Source organism: Psammomys obesus, unplaced genomic scaffold (assembly GCF_907164565.1).
Source record: "Psammomys obesus unplaced genomic scaffold, mPsaObe1.curated_primary_1811, whole genome shotgun sequence".
Classification (NCBI taxonomy): domain Eukaryota; kingdom Metazoa; phylum Chordata; class Mammalia; order Rodentia; family Muridae; genus Psammomys; species Psammomys obesus.
In genome coordinates this window covers 1,944,046-1,962,594 of record NW_026592548.1, presented here as the reverse complement: position 1 = coordinate 1,962,594, position 18,549 = coordinate 1,944,046, and the positions used below count along the sequence as shown (strand labels likewise).

General features: G+C 38.8%; 1 protein-coding gene across 1 annotated transcript in view; it reads right to left on the bottom strand.

Annotated features, from left to right (window-relative positions):
• Lrrc7 (leucine rich repeat containing 7) overlaps positions 1-18,549 on the bottom strand; it is a 680,756-nt gene that overhangs the window by 365,931 nt on the left and 296,276 nt on the right. The window contains exon 4 of the mRNA XM_055614269.1: positions 8,881-9,083. Within this exon, the coding sequence (XP_055470244.1) occupies positions 8,881-9,083 (203 nt within the window). The remainder of the gene's footprint in view (positions 1-8,880; positions 9,084-18,549) is intronic.

Genomic DNA, 18,549 nt, shown 5'->3' with positions numbered 1-18,549 from the left:
ATGGGAACAGGGACTGTCGCTGACATGAACTCAATGGCTGGCTCTTTGATCACCTCCCCCTAATGGGGGTCCAGCCTTACCAGGACATAGAGGAAGACAATGTAACAAGTCCTGATGAGACCTGATAGGCTAGAGTCAGAGGGAAGGGGAGGAGGACTTCCCCTATCAGTGGACTTGGTAAGGGGCATGAGAGGAGATGAGAGTGTGAGGGTGGGATAGGGTGGGGATGAAGGAGGGTACTACAGCTGGGATACCCAGTGAATAAACTGTAATTTATAAAAATTTAATTAATTAAAAAAGGCTAGAAAGCAATATCAGAAAATGAAAAGAAAATCAATAAAATTGAAGCTATATGCTATGTTATATATAGGAGAACACATTCTCTGTGATAAGTATTTGTGTATATGTCTGAGAATGAATCCTGGTAGATGAGTGTACATAGTGCTTGAGTGTGCATAGTGTATATATGGATTTACATGTGTATGTATGTGCATGTGTGTGGTATATGTGTGCACATTAGCTTGCAAATATGGAAACTAACCTCTGGGCCCAGATTGTTTGGTTCTGTGGCTCTCCTTTTGGATGTCCAGGCCCATATAGGTCTTTCTATCTCCCCCTTCTTCCATAAGATTCCCTCAACTTTGCCCAAATTTTGGCTGTGTATCTCCTTCAATACCCTGTTAGGTAGAGTCTTTCAGAGGTCCTCTGAGGAAGGCTCCTGTTGTTCCCTGTCTTCTTCTACTTCTGGTATCTATCCTGTTTGCCCTTCTGAATGAAGATTAAGCCTCTTCCCTAGGGTCCTCCTTGTTGTTTAGCTTCTTTAGGACTATAGAGTTTAGTATGTGTATCCTATATTATATGGCTAACATCCAGATAAAAGTGAATATATACCATGTGTGTCTTTCTGGAGAAGTGATTCTTAAGATAGAGTTTTATGCATACTAGGTAAAGGTATGTGTTCTCAAGAAAGTTTCCAGCTGTTTCTCTTTGCTTAAGAGTCACTGAACACTTTGGGTTTTGAAAAGTTAGTTAATAAATTATGCATTGTCTAGTCTTTAATGATACTCTCAGGGGAACAAACTAAAACCTGTTTACCTTTGCCACAAGTGAAGAAGCAGTGGATTCAGGGACTCAGTCTGTCTGAGTCACATAACTACTAACTACAGGGATTTTATTAAAGTGGGCATTATTTTTTTAGCCAAATAATTAAAGAACTGCACTAGTGCTGAGCAACCACCATCACTGACATGCAAGGTGTGACACTTCCATCTACTAACTTTCATTTTGTGTTTTTGTTTATTAGAAAATGCAAATTAATTTGGAGTTTCTCCAAAATTTAAAAATAGGATCAGCTAACCCACCACTCCATTTCCTTCACTCGCAGCTCTGCCTATATTCTTGTGGGTCTGCTGGCACTAGAGACAATCAGTAAGACCCCTAAGCCCCTTTACTCATAGGTAGCTCCTGGTAAGCCCAGCAGGGGTGAGCTTTCACCCTGTTCCCTGTGTACTCCATTTCCCCGCTCACCATTCTACCTGAATTCCCAGAGGTTTGCTACCATCAAGGACTATCAGGTAAGACACATTTTCCCCAATTCCCTGCCTGCCAGACTCTCTAAAGCACTCCCAATAGCAGTAAACTGTACCTGCTCCACTTGGCTCCATTTTCTGGTCCACCATTCTGGCTGCATTATTGGAGGCCTGCTAATACCATGAATAGGCAGATACTTAAAGGCCAGTGTAAGAACACAATCAGCAAATGTTAGGGCAATATGGGACCACCAAAGCCCAGCTATCTTACTAAAATGAGCCTCAGATATCTTAACACAATTGAAGCACAAGAAAATGACCTTAAGTATAATCTTATGAAGATAATGGAGGCCATTAGAGAGGAAATAAGTAAATCCCCTAAAGAAATACGAGTAAATACAATCAAACAGGTAAAAAATGAATAAAACTATTTAACAACTGAAAATGGAAATAGAAACAGTAAAGAAAACACAATGAGGGAATCTGGGAGATGAAAGACCTAAGGAAGAGAACAGGAACTACAGATGTAATCATCACCAATAGACTACAAGAGATAGAAGGGACAATATCAGGTGAATAAGATACAATTGAAGAATTTAATACATAAGTCAAAGAAATTGTTAGATTGAAAAAGTTCCTGACACAAAACTTCTAAGAAATCCAGGACACTGTGAAAACATCAAGCCTAAGAATAATAGAAATAGAAGAAGAAGACTCCCAGCTCCAAGGCCCAGAAATATTTTCACCAAAATCATAGATGAAAACTTCCCAACCTACAAAGATACAAGTAGCTTACAGAAAACCAAATAGATTGGGCCAGAGAAGAAAATCCTCCCTCATATAATAATTAAAACAGTACAGAGCAAAGAAAGAATATTAAAGCCACAAGAGAAAAAGGCCAAGTAACATATAAAGACGGACACATTAGAATTCCACCATACTTCTCAACAGAAACTTTAAAAGTCAGAAGGGTTGGGACAGATGTCTTGCACACTCTAAGAGACCACAGATGCCAGCCCAGACTACTATATTGCCCAAAGTTTCAATCACCATAGATGGAAAAAACAAGATATTCCATGAAAAAAAAATCAAATTTAAGCAATTTCTTTTAAAAATATATCCCTAAGAGGATACTAAAAGAACAACTCCAACTAAAGGAGGCTGACTACACCCAAGAAAACATTGGAAATAAATATCCCTACACCAGCAAAACTAAAAGAAAAGAAATGCACACAGACACACACACAACCACAGCCAATATCAAAATAACAGGAATTAACAATCATTGGTATTAGTATTTCTCAACATCATTGGACTCAGGCTAACAGAAAAGATGTGAAAAGAGAATGCATTATTCTTCTCCATACAAAAAACACACCCAAACAACAGACTTTACCTCAGAATAAAGAGTTGGAAAAAGATTTTCTAAGCAAATGGACTCAAGAAGCAAGCTGGAGTAGCCATTCTAATATCTAATAAAATAGACTTTGAACAAAAATTAATCAAAAGAGATGGGGAAGGACACTTCATATTCATAAAAGGAAAAGTCCACAAGATGACATTTCAATACTGAATATCTATTCCCCAAATGCAAGTGTACCCACATTTATAATAGAAACACGATTAAAGCTTAAATCACACATTGAACCTCACACATTAATAATGGGAGACTTCAACATCCTACTCTCACTAATGGACAAGTCATCCAGACAGAAACTATAGAGAAATAATGAAACTAGCAGCTGTTATGAATCAAATGGACTTAACAGATATTTATAGAACGTATCACCCAAACACAGAAGAATACACATTCTTCTCAGCAACTAATAGACATTCTCAAAAATTGACTACACTGGGCCACAAAGCAAGATTCAACAGGTAAGTAAAGCTGTATTTTGACACAACAGAAACAAGAGAAAGCCTACAAACTCATGGAAACTGAACAACTCTTTGCTGAATGACCACTGGATCAAGAAAGAAATAAAGAAAGAATTTAAACACTTTCTAGAATTCAATAAAATAAAGGCAGAACATACCCAAACTTATGGGACACAATGATAGCAGTCCTAAGAGGACAGTTCCTGGTATTGAATGCCTTTGTAAATTAACATGGCTAGATCTCACACTAGCAACTTAACAACATACCTGAAAGTACTAGAAGCAAACAAAAGAAGCAAACACACTTTAGAGATGTAGACAGCAGGAAATAATTAAACTCAAGGATGAAACCCAATAAATGAAAAACAAAGAGAGCAATGCAAAGAATCAATGAAACTCAGAGTTGGTTTTTTTGAGAAAAGTAAAACAATAGGTAAACCCTTAGCCAAACTAACTAAACATCAGAGAGACAATATCCAAATTATCAAAATCATAAATGAAAAGGGGGACATAACAAAAGATACTGAGGAAATTCAAAGAACCATTATGTCTTACTTCAAAAATGTGTACACCACAAAATTGGAAAGTATAAACAAAATAGATAATTTTCTTGATAGATTCTTCTTAACTAAAGTTAAATTAAGATCAAGTAAACAATTTAAATAGACCTATAAACTGTAAGGAAATAGAAGAAATCATTAAAATTCTCCTAACCATAAAAGTGTAGGACCAAATGGTTATAGTGCAGAATTCTACCAGACCTTCAAAGAGCTAATTCCAAAAGTTCTCAAACTGTTGAACAAAAAACAGAAGGATCAATGTGGAACTCACTCTGTGAGGCCACAGTCACTCTGATACCTAAAGCACATAAAGACTCAACAAAAAAAGAGAACTTCAGACCAAATTCTCTTAAGAACATAGATGCAAAAATACTCAATAAAATACTTGCAAACTAAAGCCAAGAACATCTTCCACCACTATCAAGTAGGCTTCATGCCAGGGATACAGGGATTGTTCAACATATGAAAATCCACCAATGTAATCCACCATATAAACAACTGAAAGAAAAAAAATGTGGTCATCTCATTATATGCTGAAAAAGCCTTTGACAAAATCCAATTCTCCTTCGTAATAAAAGTCTCAGAGAGATAAGGGATAAAAAACACATACCTAAACACAAAAAAGGCAATGTTCATCAAGCTTATCGCCAACATCAAGTTAAATGGAGAGAAACTTAAAGCAATTCTACTAAAATCAGAGACAAGGATGCCAATTCTCTTTGTATCTATTCAATATACTACTTGAAATTTTAGCTAGAGCAATAAGACAACTAAAGGAGATAAAAGGAATACAAATTGGAAGGAAGAAGTCAAACTATTGCTACTTGTAGATGGTAATTAGTATACATAAATGAACATCAAAATTCTACCAGAGAACTCCTAAAGCTGATAAATACCTTCAATAAAGTGGCTGGATAAAACTAATTTTGATGAGAACTGATAGACTAAGATCAGAAAGGAGAGGAGAACCTCCCCTATCAGCGGACTTGGGGAGTGGCATGCATGCAGAAAGGGGAGGGAGGGTGGGATCGGGAGGGGAGGAGGAAGGGGCTTATGGGGGGATACAAAATGAATAAAGTGTAATTAATAAAAAATTAAAAAAATTAACTAAAAAGAATCAGTAGCTCTCCATCATACAAATGATAAAAAGGCTGAAGAAGAAATTAGAAAAACAACATCTTTCACAATAGCCACAAATAACATAAAATATCTTGGTGTAATTCTAATCAAGCAAGTGAAATACGCATATGACTCCTGTATGACAAGAACCTCAATTATTTGAAAAAGAAATTGAAGAAGATATCAGAATGCTCTTAGATCAGTAGAATTAACAGAAAAAACAGCCATCTTACCAAAAGCAAGCTACAGATTCAATGGAATTCCCATAAAAATTCCAATACAATACTTACTTTGAAACAACAACACTCAACTTCATATAAAAACAAAACCACCACCATCACCAACAAAACCCAGGATAGCTAAAATGATCCTGTACAATAAAAGAAACTCTGGAGTTATTACCATCCCTGATCTCAGGCTGTACTATCGAATATGGTTTTGGCACAAAACAGCCAAGTTAATCAATGAACAACTCAAACCAATAGAGAAAATGCAGACCACTGTTCTCCCTCATACACAGGCAAAACAATGTATTAGTCATTAAAGCAGCTATGAAGATAATTATTTGTGTCATCTCAGTCTTAGTTTTTCCTTTTCTTGTGGCGAGTGAAGGAATAAAACTGTAGACGATCATGAAGATTCAAGACCCTAAATGAAGTTCTGTGTCTCCAGAAGGGCCATTCTAGCTGTACAGAGGTTCACTGAGAAGTACAGATTCAGGGAGCAGACAAATGTTTGAATAGCTTTTGTTGTTGTTGTAGTCACTACTTAGAACTATCCCAGGATGCTACCAAATCTAGCTTTAACTTTTGAGTCAACATAATTTATATGGGAATTAGCTCCAGCTCCAGCAGGGGTAAATATCCATTTTTAATTTTTCAATACTCTATCACCCAGGAAACTGAACTCCCCCTTTACTCTGCCCTTCTTCTTACTCTATGCTATTTTCTTGATGAAGAAATTGGGGCTTCTGGAAATAAATGCCTTCCCAAACAAATGGCAGAGTTAGGATCTATAACATAAGCTTTCAATCTCTAAAATATCCTTGAGATAAGATTGCAAAGTAAAATATTTCAAATTTAGATCTATTTTATTTCAGATATGGTTAACTTGATTTACCTCACTAATTTTCCCTTTTATAATTTTGGTCACATATTGGCTTTTTTTTGGGGGGGGATATGGCCATCAACATTTATTTTTTTTAATTTTTTTTTCACAACTGACCATCTCATCCCCATACTTCAAACAAATTATCCTTATTAATTCCTCAACAATAACCTAGAGTAACAACTTTGTGGGACCAGCTGTTTCTATTTTTTTAATTTTTTATATAACTTTTATTAATTACACTTTATTCATTTTGTATTCCCCCATAAGCCCCTCCCCCTAGTCCCATCCTCCCTCCCCATCTTCACACATGCCCCTCCCCAGGTCCACTGATAGGGGAGGCCCTTCTCTCCTTCCTTCTGATCTTATCTATCAGATCATATCAGGAGTGGCTGCATTGTCATCTTCTGTGGCCTGGTAAGGCTGCTCCCCCATCAGGGGGAAGAACAAAGAGCAGGCCAATCAGATTATATCAGAGGCAGTCCCTCTTCCCATTACTATGTAATCCACTTGGACACTGAACTGCCATGAACTATATCTGTACAGGGGTTCTAGGTTATCTCCATGAAGAGTCCTACTTTATATTTCATGGGTGCCCCTGCTCTCCTCTCCTCCCAGTCCCCCTCCTCTTCCTTCTCCTTTCCCCTCCCTTTCCCTCCAGAAAAAGGAGCCCCCTCACCCCATATCAACCCTCCCCAGCACATCAAGTCACATCAGGACTGAGCATTTCTTTAAGTGTTTCTCTGCATTTGATATTTCTTTATCGAGAATTCTCTGTTTAGCTCTGTACCCCATTTTTAAATTGGATTACTTGACTTTTTGGTGTTTATCTTCTTGAGTTCTTTACATATTCTGGATATTAGCCCTCTGTCTGATATCGGGTTGGTGACGATCCTTTCCCAGTCTGTAGGCTGACATTTTGTTCTGAAGACAATTTCTTTTGCTTTACAGAAGCTTTTCAGATTCATGAGGTCCCATTTATTGATTGTTGCTCTTAACACCTGTGCTTTTGGTGTTCTGTTCAGGAAGTTGTCTCCTATGCCAATGAGTTCTAGGCTCTTCCCTACCTTTTCTTCTAACAGATTTAGTGTGTCTGGTTTTATATTGGACTTTAGTTTTGTGAAGGGTGATAAATATGGATCTATTTGCATTTTCTACATGTAGACATCCAGTTAGACCAGCACTATTTGTTGAAGATGCTGTCTTTTTTCCATTGTATGGTTTTGGCTTCTTTGTCAAAAATCAAGTATCCATAGGTGTGTAGGTTTATTTTTGGGTCTTCTATTAGTACTTGAAGTCCTAGCTAGAACAGTAAGACAACTTAAAGGATATCAAGGGAATATAAATTACAAAGGAAGAAGTCAAAGTATCACTATTTGCAGATCACATGACCCCCAAAATTTTACCAAGTAACTCCTTCAGCTGATAAAACCCTTCAGCAAAGTGTCTGGATACAAAATTAACTGAAAAAAATATATCAGTAGCCCTCCAGTATACAAAAGACAAAAGGGCTGAAAAAGAAATTAGGGAAATAACACCCTTCACAATAGCCACAAATGACATAAAGTACCTTGGTGTGACTCTAACCAAGCAAGTAAAAGACCTGTTTGAAAAAAAAAAAAAAACAAAAACGCAAACTTCAAGTCTCTGAAGAAAGAAATTGAAGAAGATATCAGAAGATGGAAAGATCTCCCATGCTCATGGATTGGTAGGATTAACATTGTGAAAATGGCCATCCTGCCAAAAGCAATCTACAGATTCAATGCAATTCCCATCAAAATACCAACTCAATTCTTTACAGACCTTGAAAAAAAGATTCTCAGCTTCATATGGAGAAACAAAACAAAACAAACCCTAGAATTGCTAAAACAATTCTGTACAACAGATCATCTGGAGTTATCTCCATCCATGATCTCAAGCTGTACTACAGAGTAACAGTAATAAAAACTGCATGGTACTGGCAAAGAAACTGAATGGCTGATTTGTAGTTAAAATATTTATGGAAATATTTTTACATGAAAACTCACTAATTCAATGTATTTTTTTCTTTTTCCATCCATGCTAGGTAAGCACTCTGCCAATAATCTAATCTATGCCTGCAGTATCTTTATCACATTTGCCATTATAATATTCCCTTAGTAAAATATGCTAGATCTTAAATTAATAGTTCAAGTTTAAAACAAAGTATTTTTAACACGTATGACACACTTATGTTTCAGAATTGTGTTATATTTCATATTTTTCATCTTTTTAAACATGAACTTTCTTTGTGTGTGTCTGTGCGTGTGCACACACACATGCATGTGTTATGTAAAAATGTGAATGTGAAAACCCATAGTTACACATTATTGTCTTTAAGAACTCACTCTGTAGCTCAGGCTGTTAGTTACTAAGATGGAAGATCTTGCTACGTTAACTGGATGGAAGGCCACACCTGTATGGAAGGCAGCTGTACACCAAATATAATGCTGGAAGGCTCCACTGTGTCAGTTATTTGGATAGAAACCTGTGATGTGCTACCTTGATGAAAGTCTGTTTTGTGAGAAGCTATGATGTATTAATTACTGGATGGAAGGCCACAATGTGTCGCTTTCATGGGTTGAAGGAAAGCGAACAACCTCTACGCTGAGTCTTTAGTGTTGAGAACTTGGCATCAACAGCTGTGTTTTCTGTTTGTCAGAACTCACCTTTGGCAGCTCCTCGATCTGATTGGCATCCAGATAGAGCTCCTCTAGTGTGCGTTCAAAGTTGAAGACCTCCTTGGGCACCTGTTGCAGGCTGCAGTGGGAATAATCCAACACTGAGATGATCTCTTCCTCACCTCGGAAGCAGCGGCATGGCACCAGGCGGCCGATGAGCTTCCGTTTGGTGGTCATCTCCAGGCACTGCACTGGGAGAGAACACATATAGGTGTTCAGCACTGAAACCCAAGAAAGACTGCACCTTCAGCGAAAAAGGTTGATAAGGGTTCTACAACTCCAGTGCATACAGTCTATACAGGACATGCAAGCATCACACCCTTGAGCCCTTTAGCTGCCCCGGGCTACATTGTCATCTTCTGTGGCTTGATGAGGCTGCTCGCCCCTCAGGGAGAGGTGATGTGTGTAAATATACAGTATATAATATTTATCTTAATATATCTTAATATATTATATAAGATATATATGAAATATTTTATTCTTAAATATACATCACTATAGTTGGATGACTACAGAAATAGTATTAAATGAACATTAATTTAAACTTTGCATTTAATTTGTTTTTGTGTGTATATATATATGTGTGTGTGTATAGGCCAGAGGCAATCCTTACGTGTGATTCTTAAGAGCCATTCTTCACTTTTTATTTTAATTTTTTGAGGTGGGTTTCTCCTTGGCCTGGAAATTGCTGAATATGCCAGGCTAGGAAGACTGCAAGCCACAGGGTCTAAGAATTAGCATAAGAATTCTAGTTTTTATGATTGAACAGCAGGGCTTTTCATGACTGAGACATCTTTCCAGCCTCTGAACTGATGTGTCTTTTGCCTGTGTTTTTCTATGTACTCTCTAAAGATTCAGTTTCCTGACTGTCTTCTCTAGATGTGGCTACACAAGTTTAATCTCCGCTGTAGATCAGTACTCTGAGAACACTGTCCTCTTGCTCTCACCTGGAGCTTTTGATTCTGCAGACAAATGCAGAGCTTCTCTTCCCTATCACTCTGTGATATCTACATTTCCTTCCTGTGTTATAACATATTTTTTATTGAATGTATTTTTATATTAATTACAGTTTATTCACTTTGTATTCCAGCTGTAGCCTCCTCCCCCATCCCTTCCCAGTCCTATCCTCTCTCTCCCTTATCTCCTCCCATGCCCCTCTCCAAGTCCATTGATAGGGGAGTTCCTCCTCCCTTTCCTTTTGACCCTTGTCTATCAGGTCTCATCGGAAGTGGCTACATCTAGGTTATCTCCATGAATGGTCCTTGTTTGGAATATCAATCTCGGAAAAGACACCTGTGCTCAGATTTTTTGGTTCTGTTGCTCTCCTTGTGGAGCTCCTGTTCCCTCCAGGTCTTTCTATCAACCACTTCTTTCATAAGATTCCCTGCACTCTGCCCAAAGTTTGGTTATGAGACTCAGCTTCTGCTTTCATACCCTGTCTTTCAGATGTCCTCTGTGGTAAGGTCTTGTCCTATAGCTTATATTTTTCTGTGTTCCAAGACTTTTTCTAAGATTTTATTTGTTCAGTTAGGCAGAAGATAGCTTTCACTTATTTTTTGAAAAAGAATTTATAGTAGCTACTTTTTTTTTTTTGAGACTTTCCTTATAGTCTGAAAATATCTTAGTTTACCTACAAAGGATTGAAAGTTCAGCTGGATATACATTTCTAGGTCTGAAATACATTTTCATAAATTTGGAGGTACAATTTTGATAGCTTGTAAAAAAATTCCAGTTCCATTCCTATTTAAAGTCCTTTTTCATACTCAACTTCTCTGGCAGAAAATTTTAAACTTTTATTTCTAGTTTTAAACATTTGTGACAATTTCCTTTGTGTTTTCTTAAATTGTGCTTGATTTTGATGGGTTTTTCCATCTTGAAATTCTGCTTAAGGTTATTTAATGGATGCCTTCCTCTCCTTCATTAAAAAGTTTTTTTTTTTTTTTTTTTTTTTTTTTTTTTTTTTTTTTTTTTTTTTTGCAATTCCTAACTAAATGGATGAGAGAACTGAGATATAACCCACCGGTAAATTGCTTATTCTCTAGTAATTTATGTCATTGTTTTTTAATTCTATTTTCTAGGAATTTTCCTCAAGTTTGTCTTCTAAACCCAGGTAGTGGCTTGCCTTAAATCTGTCAGTGTATTTTGTATTTTATGAAAGATGTATGCTATATCCTGAATTCTCTACTTTTACAGGTCCTCTTTGTGTGTCAGAGGGCCATGCCATCTTCATTTCTCTCAGAGAGTGTCAACTATAGTCTCATCTTCCCTCCTGCTTCTCGTGTAGCTCCTGAGTGTCATTTTGTTTGTTTTCTTTGGTCCTCAGTTCTCAGAATAGAGGCTTTCCTAAATTTCTGGTCATTTATGGCTATCCTCCTATACTAAATGATGCTCTAAAATGATAATTGAAGCTTTTTGTGCATTTATTTCAGAATGAACTGTTAATAAGTCAAAGAAAATTCTAAATAGTGTCTGGTCATCTACTTGGTCTGGAAAAATGCTTTTTTGCATAGGCAATTTTTCTACTTTTGGCAACCACCTCTCTCTCTGTGTGTGTTTATTTTGTGTTATATATATGAGTGTTTATGTGTATGTGCATACATATATGCACATGACGGTTGAGTCCTGAGGTTAGCTTCTGGTGTTGTTCCTCAGGACTCATTTGACTTGTACTTTGAGAGTAGGTCTCTTAGTGACTTGGAACTGGCTAACTGAGCTATCGTGGCAGGCCTAAGGGATCTTCCTGTCTTTGTATCCCTAACTCTGAAATTTCAAGCATACATTGTTATACCTGCTATTTTCATGTGGTTTCTGCCTAGTTTGACTCAGATTTAGAAGGAACCAGGTACAATTTATTTTAAAGGTTTTGGGTTTTCATCCAAGGCTGTTCTTATGCCTCCTTTAACTTTTAAAATTAGTTCAAGAATATTCTGGGGACAAATTAGTAAATAAGCAGTTACAGATTTTTTCCCCACATGGAAATCTGTAGAACCCTAACCAAAAATCTTAACAAGATTATTTTCCTTTTTTTACCACCTTTTATTATACTTACTCTCCACATAATGTTTGCTGTGGGTCTCTGTATCTTTTCCCATCTGCTACTGGAGGAATCTTTTCTGATGATGACTTTATAAGACTCTGATATATAAGTATAGCAGAATATTATTAGGAATCATTTTATTGATTTTTTTTTAGCCAACTAGTGTTTGGTTTTACTTTAGGTCTCTTGGCTATCTATTCTCTGGATTCTTGGTTACCCAAGCAGTGTTGTGTCTGGGGTTCCTTCTCATGGAGTGAGCCTTAGGTCAAGTCAGACATTGGTTGGCCACTCCAACAAGTCCTTTGCCACCATTGCCCTATCATATTATGAAGGCAGGATAAGTTACAGATCAAAGGTTTTGTGGCTAGATTGGTGTTCCCATTTATCTTTTGAATTCTTCAGAGTACCTTCCAATACCAAAGAGACTAGAACATAGGAGTGAAGGCTCCATGCAGGCACTAGTTCAACTTCTCCACATTCAATGAGTTGTGTGGGTGTTGTCCTTGGCAGTGGGGCCTTGCTGTCAGTTTGTGGAGAGCTTAAAATCACATATTCTTTCACCAGACCCCTGGGTGAGCTATGCCTTCCTTTGCACAGGAAACAAAAGTACATTGTATTTTAAAAACTCAAATTAAATAGAAAAAATAGCTTTTCCCTATCTGATTTCTACAGCATGACAATATGTCATGCAACTACATGCTACGGGTTCTTTTGGTTACATTTTAATTACTCAAAATACAATCTTGTGAACTATATCAGAAGCTGTATGAGGGTAAGGTTCACATCTAGGCTGTTCAGCATGGGGTTTCTCAGGATGAGTGTGGCATCAGGTTCACAGTAGATACATAAAAATACTGACTGTGTAAGTAAATGGATATGGGTGCTAAAGATAATTTCATTTTCTAAATTTGTTTAGTCTATTGCACTTCCAAACCAATTTACAATCTGTCAATGTGGGGATTTTTGTTTTATGCATTTCCTGTATTTTAATGATAAAACTCTTAAAGGTTAATGAATCTGTAATGTGTTTAAGACTCACAGATCTGGCCAGGAACTTCTCATCTCCTCAGGCAAAGCCAGTTAGTTGGCTTGCCTTAAACTAACTAGATGTGTACCTACCAGCAGCTGAACAACCAGACACAGGATGTTGCCATTTCTCTCACAAAGACACAGGAACAATGAACATATATGATGAGTGATTTATGCACAGAATAAAGATACAATGTAGAACAAAGAGGTACCACCAAGGGAGAGAATTTTGGCCTCTTATTTAATGATCAGTTTAAAAAACTTAAATCAGTTTAAAATACCTTTTTGACAACAACAAAAACATGCTAGAGAAGAGAATGTGCTTTAGAAACATAGTGTAATACAATATATAAGAAATCATGAATGTGTCACATACACACTGCATACAGAAATAGACATTTGCTTTTTCTCAACTGTGGTCACAGCCTAGAGTACATCAAAACCAGGCAGACTCTCACCTGGAATTTTGTACACTGAGAGAGTAACAGTATGATTTCTAGCACTATTCTATATTTACACACACGTAAAAGGAGTTAGGTCAGGCATGGCATTCCTATCATCCCACATGTGGGTGGCAGAAGAAAGAATACCAGCTTATTCCAGCTTCAGCTACACAGGGAGCCTTGCTCTCAACAAAGGCAGAAAAGAAAAGAAAGAAAAAAAAAATCTTAGATACCTGGGTTTTTTTTTAAGGTATTGAAAAGGTCAGGAGAGATCTTTTTAGGGGGGCCAAGATGGAGGCACCAGGAGAACACCTTGTCTGAGAAGCAGGACAACACACTCCGTGCAGCGACCAGGAGACTGAACTCTGGGCCCTAAAACAACAGCGATCGATCCTGTTTCCCAGGTGAGGGGAGGCTCCCACGGCGTGAGAATCAGTTGGGTCCACTCTTGGCTGCATAGCCAGAACCCCGAAGAGAACCCAGCTAACACGGGCTTTGGGTCTCTGGGCTGGTGCCGCAAGCCTGCTTGTCCTGATGACTTTCCCAGGCTGATTGGTGGGCACAAGGGTGACTGAGGCTGCGAGTCCCAGTCCCAAAAAAAACGCCACGGGGAAGCAAAGTTACCAGACTGGTCACGGGTCATCCAGTCTTTCCCTGGAAGGTCTCTCGGACCGCAGGTACTCGCCGCCATCACAATTGAGCTCCTGCCCTGCACGGATTACAGCTTCGCAGCTGCTCGCCCAGCTCAAAATCCCTACTCCCTCTTCGGAGGAGGCAGGAGGCGTCCAGCAGAATCTGCCACAGACTACACTGTCTGTACCCCAACCCGAGATCAGGGCTGAGAAAACCCAATCCTTTCGGGCACTCCCCCAAACGCCGCCATAACCCTGCCACAGCTGAGCAGAAGGATAAAGAGGCGCACAGCATCTTCACAGTGCCGGAACTCCAGTGCTGCCGGCCGCTCTTAGCAAACAAACTACAGCTCGGGATCTGGGACTGTGGTCATTCTACACGTCCTGAGATTATCCTGGGTCCAGCGCAATAAGGTCTAGCGGCAAGTTCTATCACCGGAGCCACCCCTCCCCCTCCCCCCTCCCCCTGGCAGAGAAACACCTGCTCAGGGCTCAGGATCCCACTGAGAAGCCCCAACCCCTGCTGGGACTCCCCTGAGAGCACCTCCATAAACTTGCCCTAGCAGAGGGGAAGGTCAGAGGGGAAGGACAGAGAGGCAGCCTGCCAAGGACACAGCACCCTCTCTCCAGCTCACCCAGCGGCCCCTAGCAGAGAAACCCAAGTTCTGGATCTGAGGACACTCAACCCTACCCTGTACTCTCTTGGGGTCAGCAAACATAGATTCTACCACTAGGCTGCTTCTGGCAGAGAGATCTGGGCCCGGGATCTCGGATTGAGTGCACTCATCCTAACTCTTTCCCGCGCCACCCAGGGACCAGTCAACATAACCCCTCCTGGCAGAGGGAAAGGACAAAGAGGCAGCACACAGGAAAGGTGGACACCGAGTCCTGTGGCCACAGTGTCACAGAGCTGACTGTAAGCCTACCCGTGTACTTCCGCAGCAGGACCAAAACAGAGAGTAGTGAGCAAGGGGAACCCCTGTGCATTCCAACTGGTCCTGCAAGAGAGTGAGTGAGCCTTCTAGGGAGAGATTGCCCCAGACCCAGGTCCTCTCCTCAGAAGCAACCAGACGAGATCCCTGCTACCCACACCCCTGCTGTGGGCATCATAGGGATTCTTGGGATAGCGACTCCAACATTGAAGCCTCTGCCTTGCGGGTCCACCAGGGTAATCCAGGCAAACAATGCCTGGATCTAAGTCAGAACTGTGTAATAGTGGCTTGCAGGCCACTGCAATAGTCAGAGAATCCGTGCATGCACACTGCGCCCGCTAAAAGTGCACGCAAATAGCACCAGCGTCACATTCCTTACTTAGGCAAAACTGAAAACACAGTGCACACTCCCAAAGCAGTGAACCTCTCTCATCTTCCTGAAAAAACAGTCCAGAAAACAGAAAGAGAGGATCATAGCCCAAACTACAATCTCGAGGAACAACCAGTGAGGATTATAAATAACCAGATGGCTAGAGGCAGACATAAGAACACTCCCAACAAAAATCAGGACATAATGACCTCACCAGCAACCCCACAAAACAATGGACACTTCAATTCATTAGATATACAAGAAAGCAACCTCAAAACTATGTTTCTCCAGCTATTAGAGGCCCATAAAGATGAAATGAACAAAGCCCTCAGAGAAATAACCAAAGAAATCGAGACTAACCAAGAGGAAACAAATCGTGCTCTCAGAGAAATGACCATGAAAATTGAGGCAAACAGAGAAGAAATGCACAAAGCTCGCAAAGAAATGTCCACACAAATGAAGGCAAATAAAGAAGAAATAAACAAAGCTCTCATAGAAATACAGGCAATTATACCCAAAGAAGTAGAGGCACAATTAGTGATACATAGAGGAAACGGACAAAAAAATAGAAGCTATCATTGAAAAGCAGGAGTCCACATTCAAACAGAAGAAGGAAATGGTGCAAGACATGAAAACAGAATTACAATCAATAAAGAAAACACAAATAGAGAAAAACCAGGAGCTGGAGAACATAGAGAAAAGATCAGGCACTACAAACGTAAGCATCACCAACAGAATACAAGAGATGGAAGAAAGAATCTCAGGAGCCGAAGATACACATGCAGAAATTGACATGTCTCTCAAAGAAAAAATAAAATCAGAAATGTTCCAAACACAAAACATCCAAGAAATCAAGGACACCATGAAAAGACAAAACCTAAGAATAATAGGAGTAGAAGAAAAAGAAGACATCAGGCTCAAAGGTCTGGAAAATATTTTCAAGAAAATTATAGAAGAAAACTTTCCCAACTTAAAGAAGGAGATGGCCATAAACATACAAGAGGCATAAACATACAAGAGGCCTACAGAACACCAAGTAGACTAGACCAGAAAAGAAATTCTTCACGTCACATCATAGTCAAAACACTGAACCTACAAAACAAAGAAAAAATTCTAAAAGCAGCAAGGGAAAAAGGCCAAGTAACATATGAAGGTAGACCTATCAGAATCACACCAGATTTCTCAACAGAAACTATGAAAGCCAGAAGGGCCTGGACAGAAATCATACAGTCCTTAAGGGACCACAGATTCCAACCCAGAATACTATACCCAGCAAAACTTTCAATCAACGTAGACGGAGAATTCAAGATATTCCAAGACAAAACCAAATTTAAACAATATCTACATAGTAACCCAGCTCTACAGAAGTTACTAGAAGGGAAACTCCAAACCAAAGAAAACAACTACATCAAAGGAAACAGAGGAAATAGATAACTACACAAAAAAAAAGAAAGAAAAGAGGACAAGCAATGAAATTCAGTGACACCACCAACACCACATCTAAAGTAAGTAACAATTGTTGGTCACTAGTTTCTATCAACATCAACGGACTCAACTTCCCAATTAAAAGACACAGACTAACAGAATGGTTGTGGAAACAAGATCCATCATTCTGTTGCATCCAAGAAACACACCTATGCAACAAAGATAAATACTACCTGAGAGTAAAGGGCTGGAAAAATGTTTTTCAAAGAAAATGGTTCTAGAAAACAAGCTGGAGTAGCCATCCTAATATCTAATAAAATAGACTTTCAACCCAAGTTAATCAAAAAAGATAAGGACGGCCACTATATTCTCAACAAAGGAAAAATCCACCAAGAGGACATCACAATTTTGAATATCTATGCCCCAAATACAAGAGCACCTACATTCATAAATGAAACAATATTAAAGCTTAAATCACACATTGATCCTAATACCCTAATAGTGGGAGACTTCAACACTGCACTCTCACCAAGGGACAGATAAACTAGACAGAGAACAAATAGGGAAATAAAAACACTTACAGAGACCCTAAATCAAATGGACCTAATAGACGTCTACACATCTTTTCACCCAAACTCAAAAGAGTATACCTTCTTTTCAGCACCTCATGGAACCTTCTCCAAAATAGACCATATAGTTGGTCATAAAGAAAGCCTCAACAGATACAAAAAGATTGAAATAATCCCTTGTATTCTATCTGACCACCATGGACTTAAGCTGGACCTCAACAACAACAAAAATAACAAACAGCCTACACGCACATGGAAACTGAACAACTTGTTACTCAACGACAGCTGGGTTAAGAAAGAAATAAAGAAATTAAAGACTTCCTAGAATTCAATGAAAATGAAGGTACAACATACCCAAATTTATGGGACACATTGAAAGCAGTGCTCAGGGGAAAATTTATAGCACTAAGTGCCTGCAAGAAGAAATTCGTAACATCACATACAAACAACTTAATGGCCCAACTGAAAACCCTAGAAAAAAAAGAAGCAGATACACCCAAGAGGAGCAGAAGGCTGGAAATAATCAAACTCAGGGCTGAAATCAATCAATTAGAAACAAATAAAACTATTCAAAGAATCAATGAAACAAAAAGCTGGTTCTTTGAGAAAATCAACAAGATAGACAAACCTTTAGCTAAACTAACTAAAAAGCAGAGAGAATCTATCCAAATCAACAAAATCAGAGATGAAAAGAGTAACATAACTACAGACACAGAGGAAATTCAAACAATCATTAGGTCATACTACAAAAGCCTATATGCTACAAAATTTGAAAACCTAAATGAAATGGACAATTTTCTTGATAGATTCCATCTTCCACCATTAAGTCAAGATCAGGTAGAAAGACTGAACAGCCCTATATCCCCCAAGGAAATTGAAGCAGTCATTCACAGTCTCCCCTCCAAAAAAAGCCCTGGGCCAGATGGTTTCAGCGCGGAATTCTACCAAACCTTCAAAGAACTGCTCATACCAATTCTCCTCAAACTATTCCACAAAATAGAAACAGAAGGTACATTACCAAACTCACTCTATGAAGCAACAGTCACCCTGATACCTAAACCACACAAAGACCCAACAAAAAAGAGAACTTCAGACCTATCTCTCTTATGAACATTGACTCAAAAATACTCAATAAAATACTTGCAAACCGAATCCAAGAACACATCAAAGATATCATCCACCACGACCAAGTAGGCTTCATCCCAGGCATGCAAGGGTGG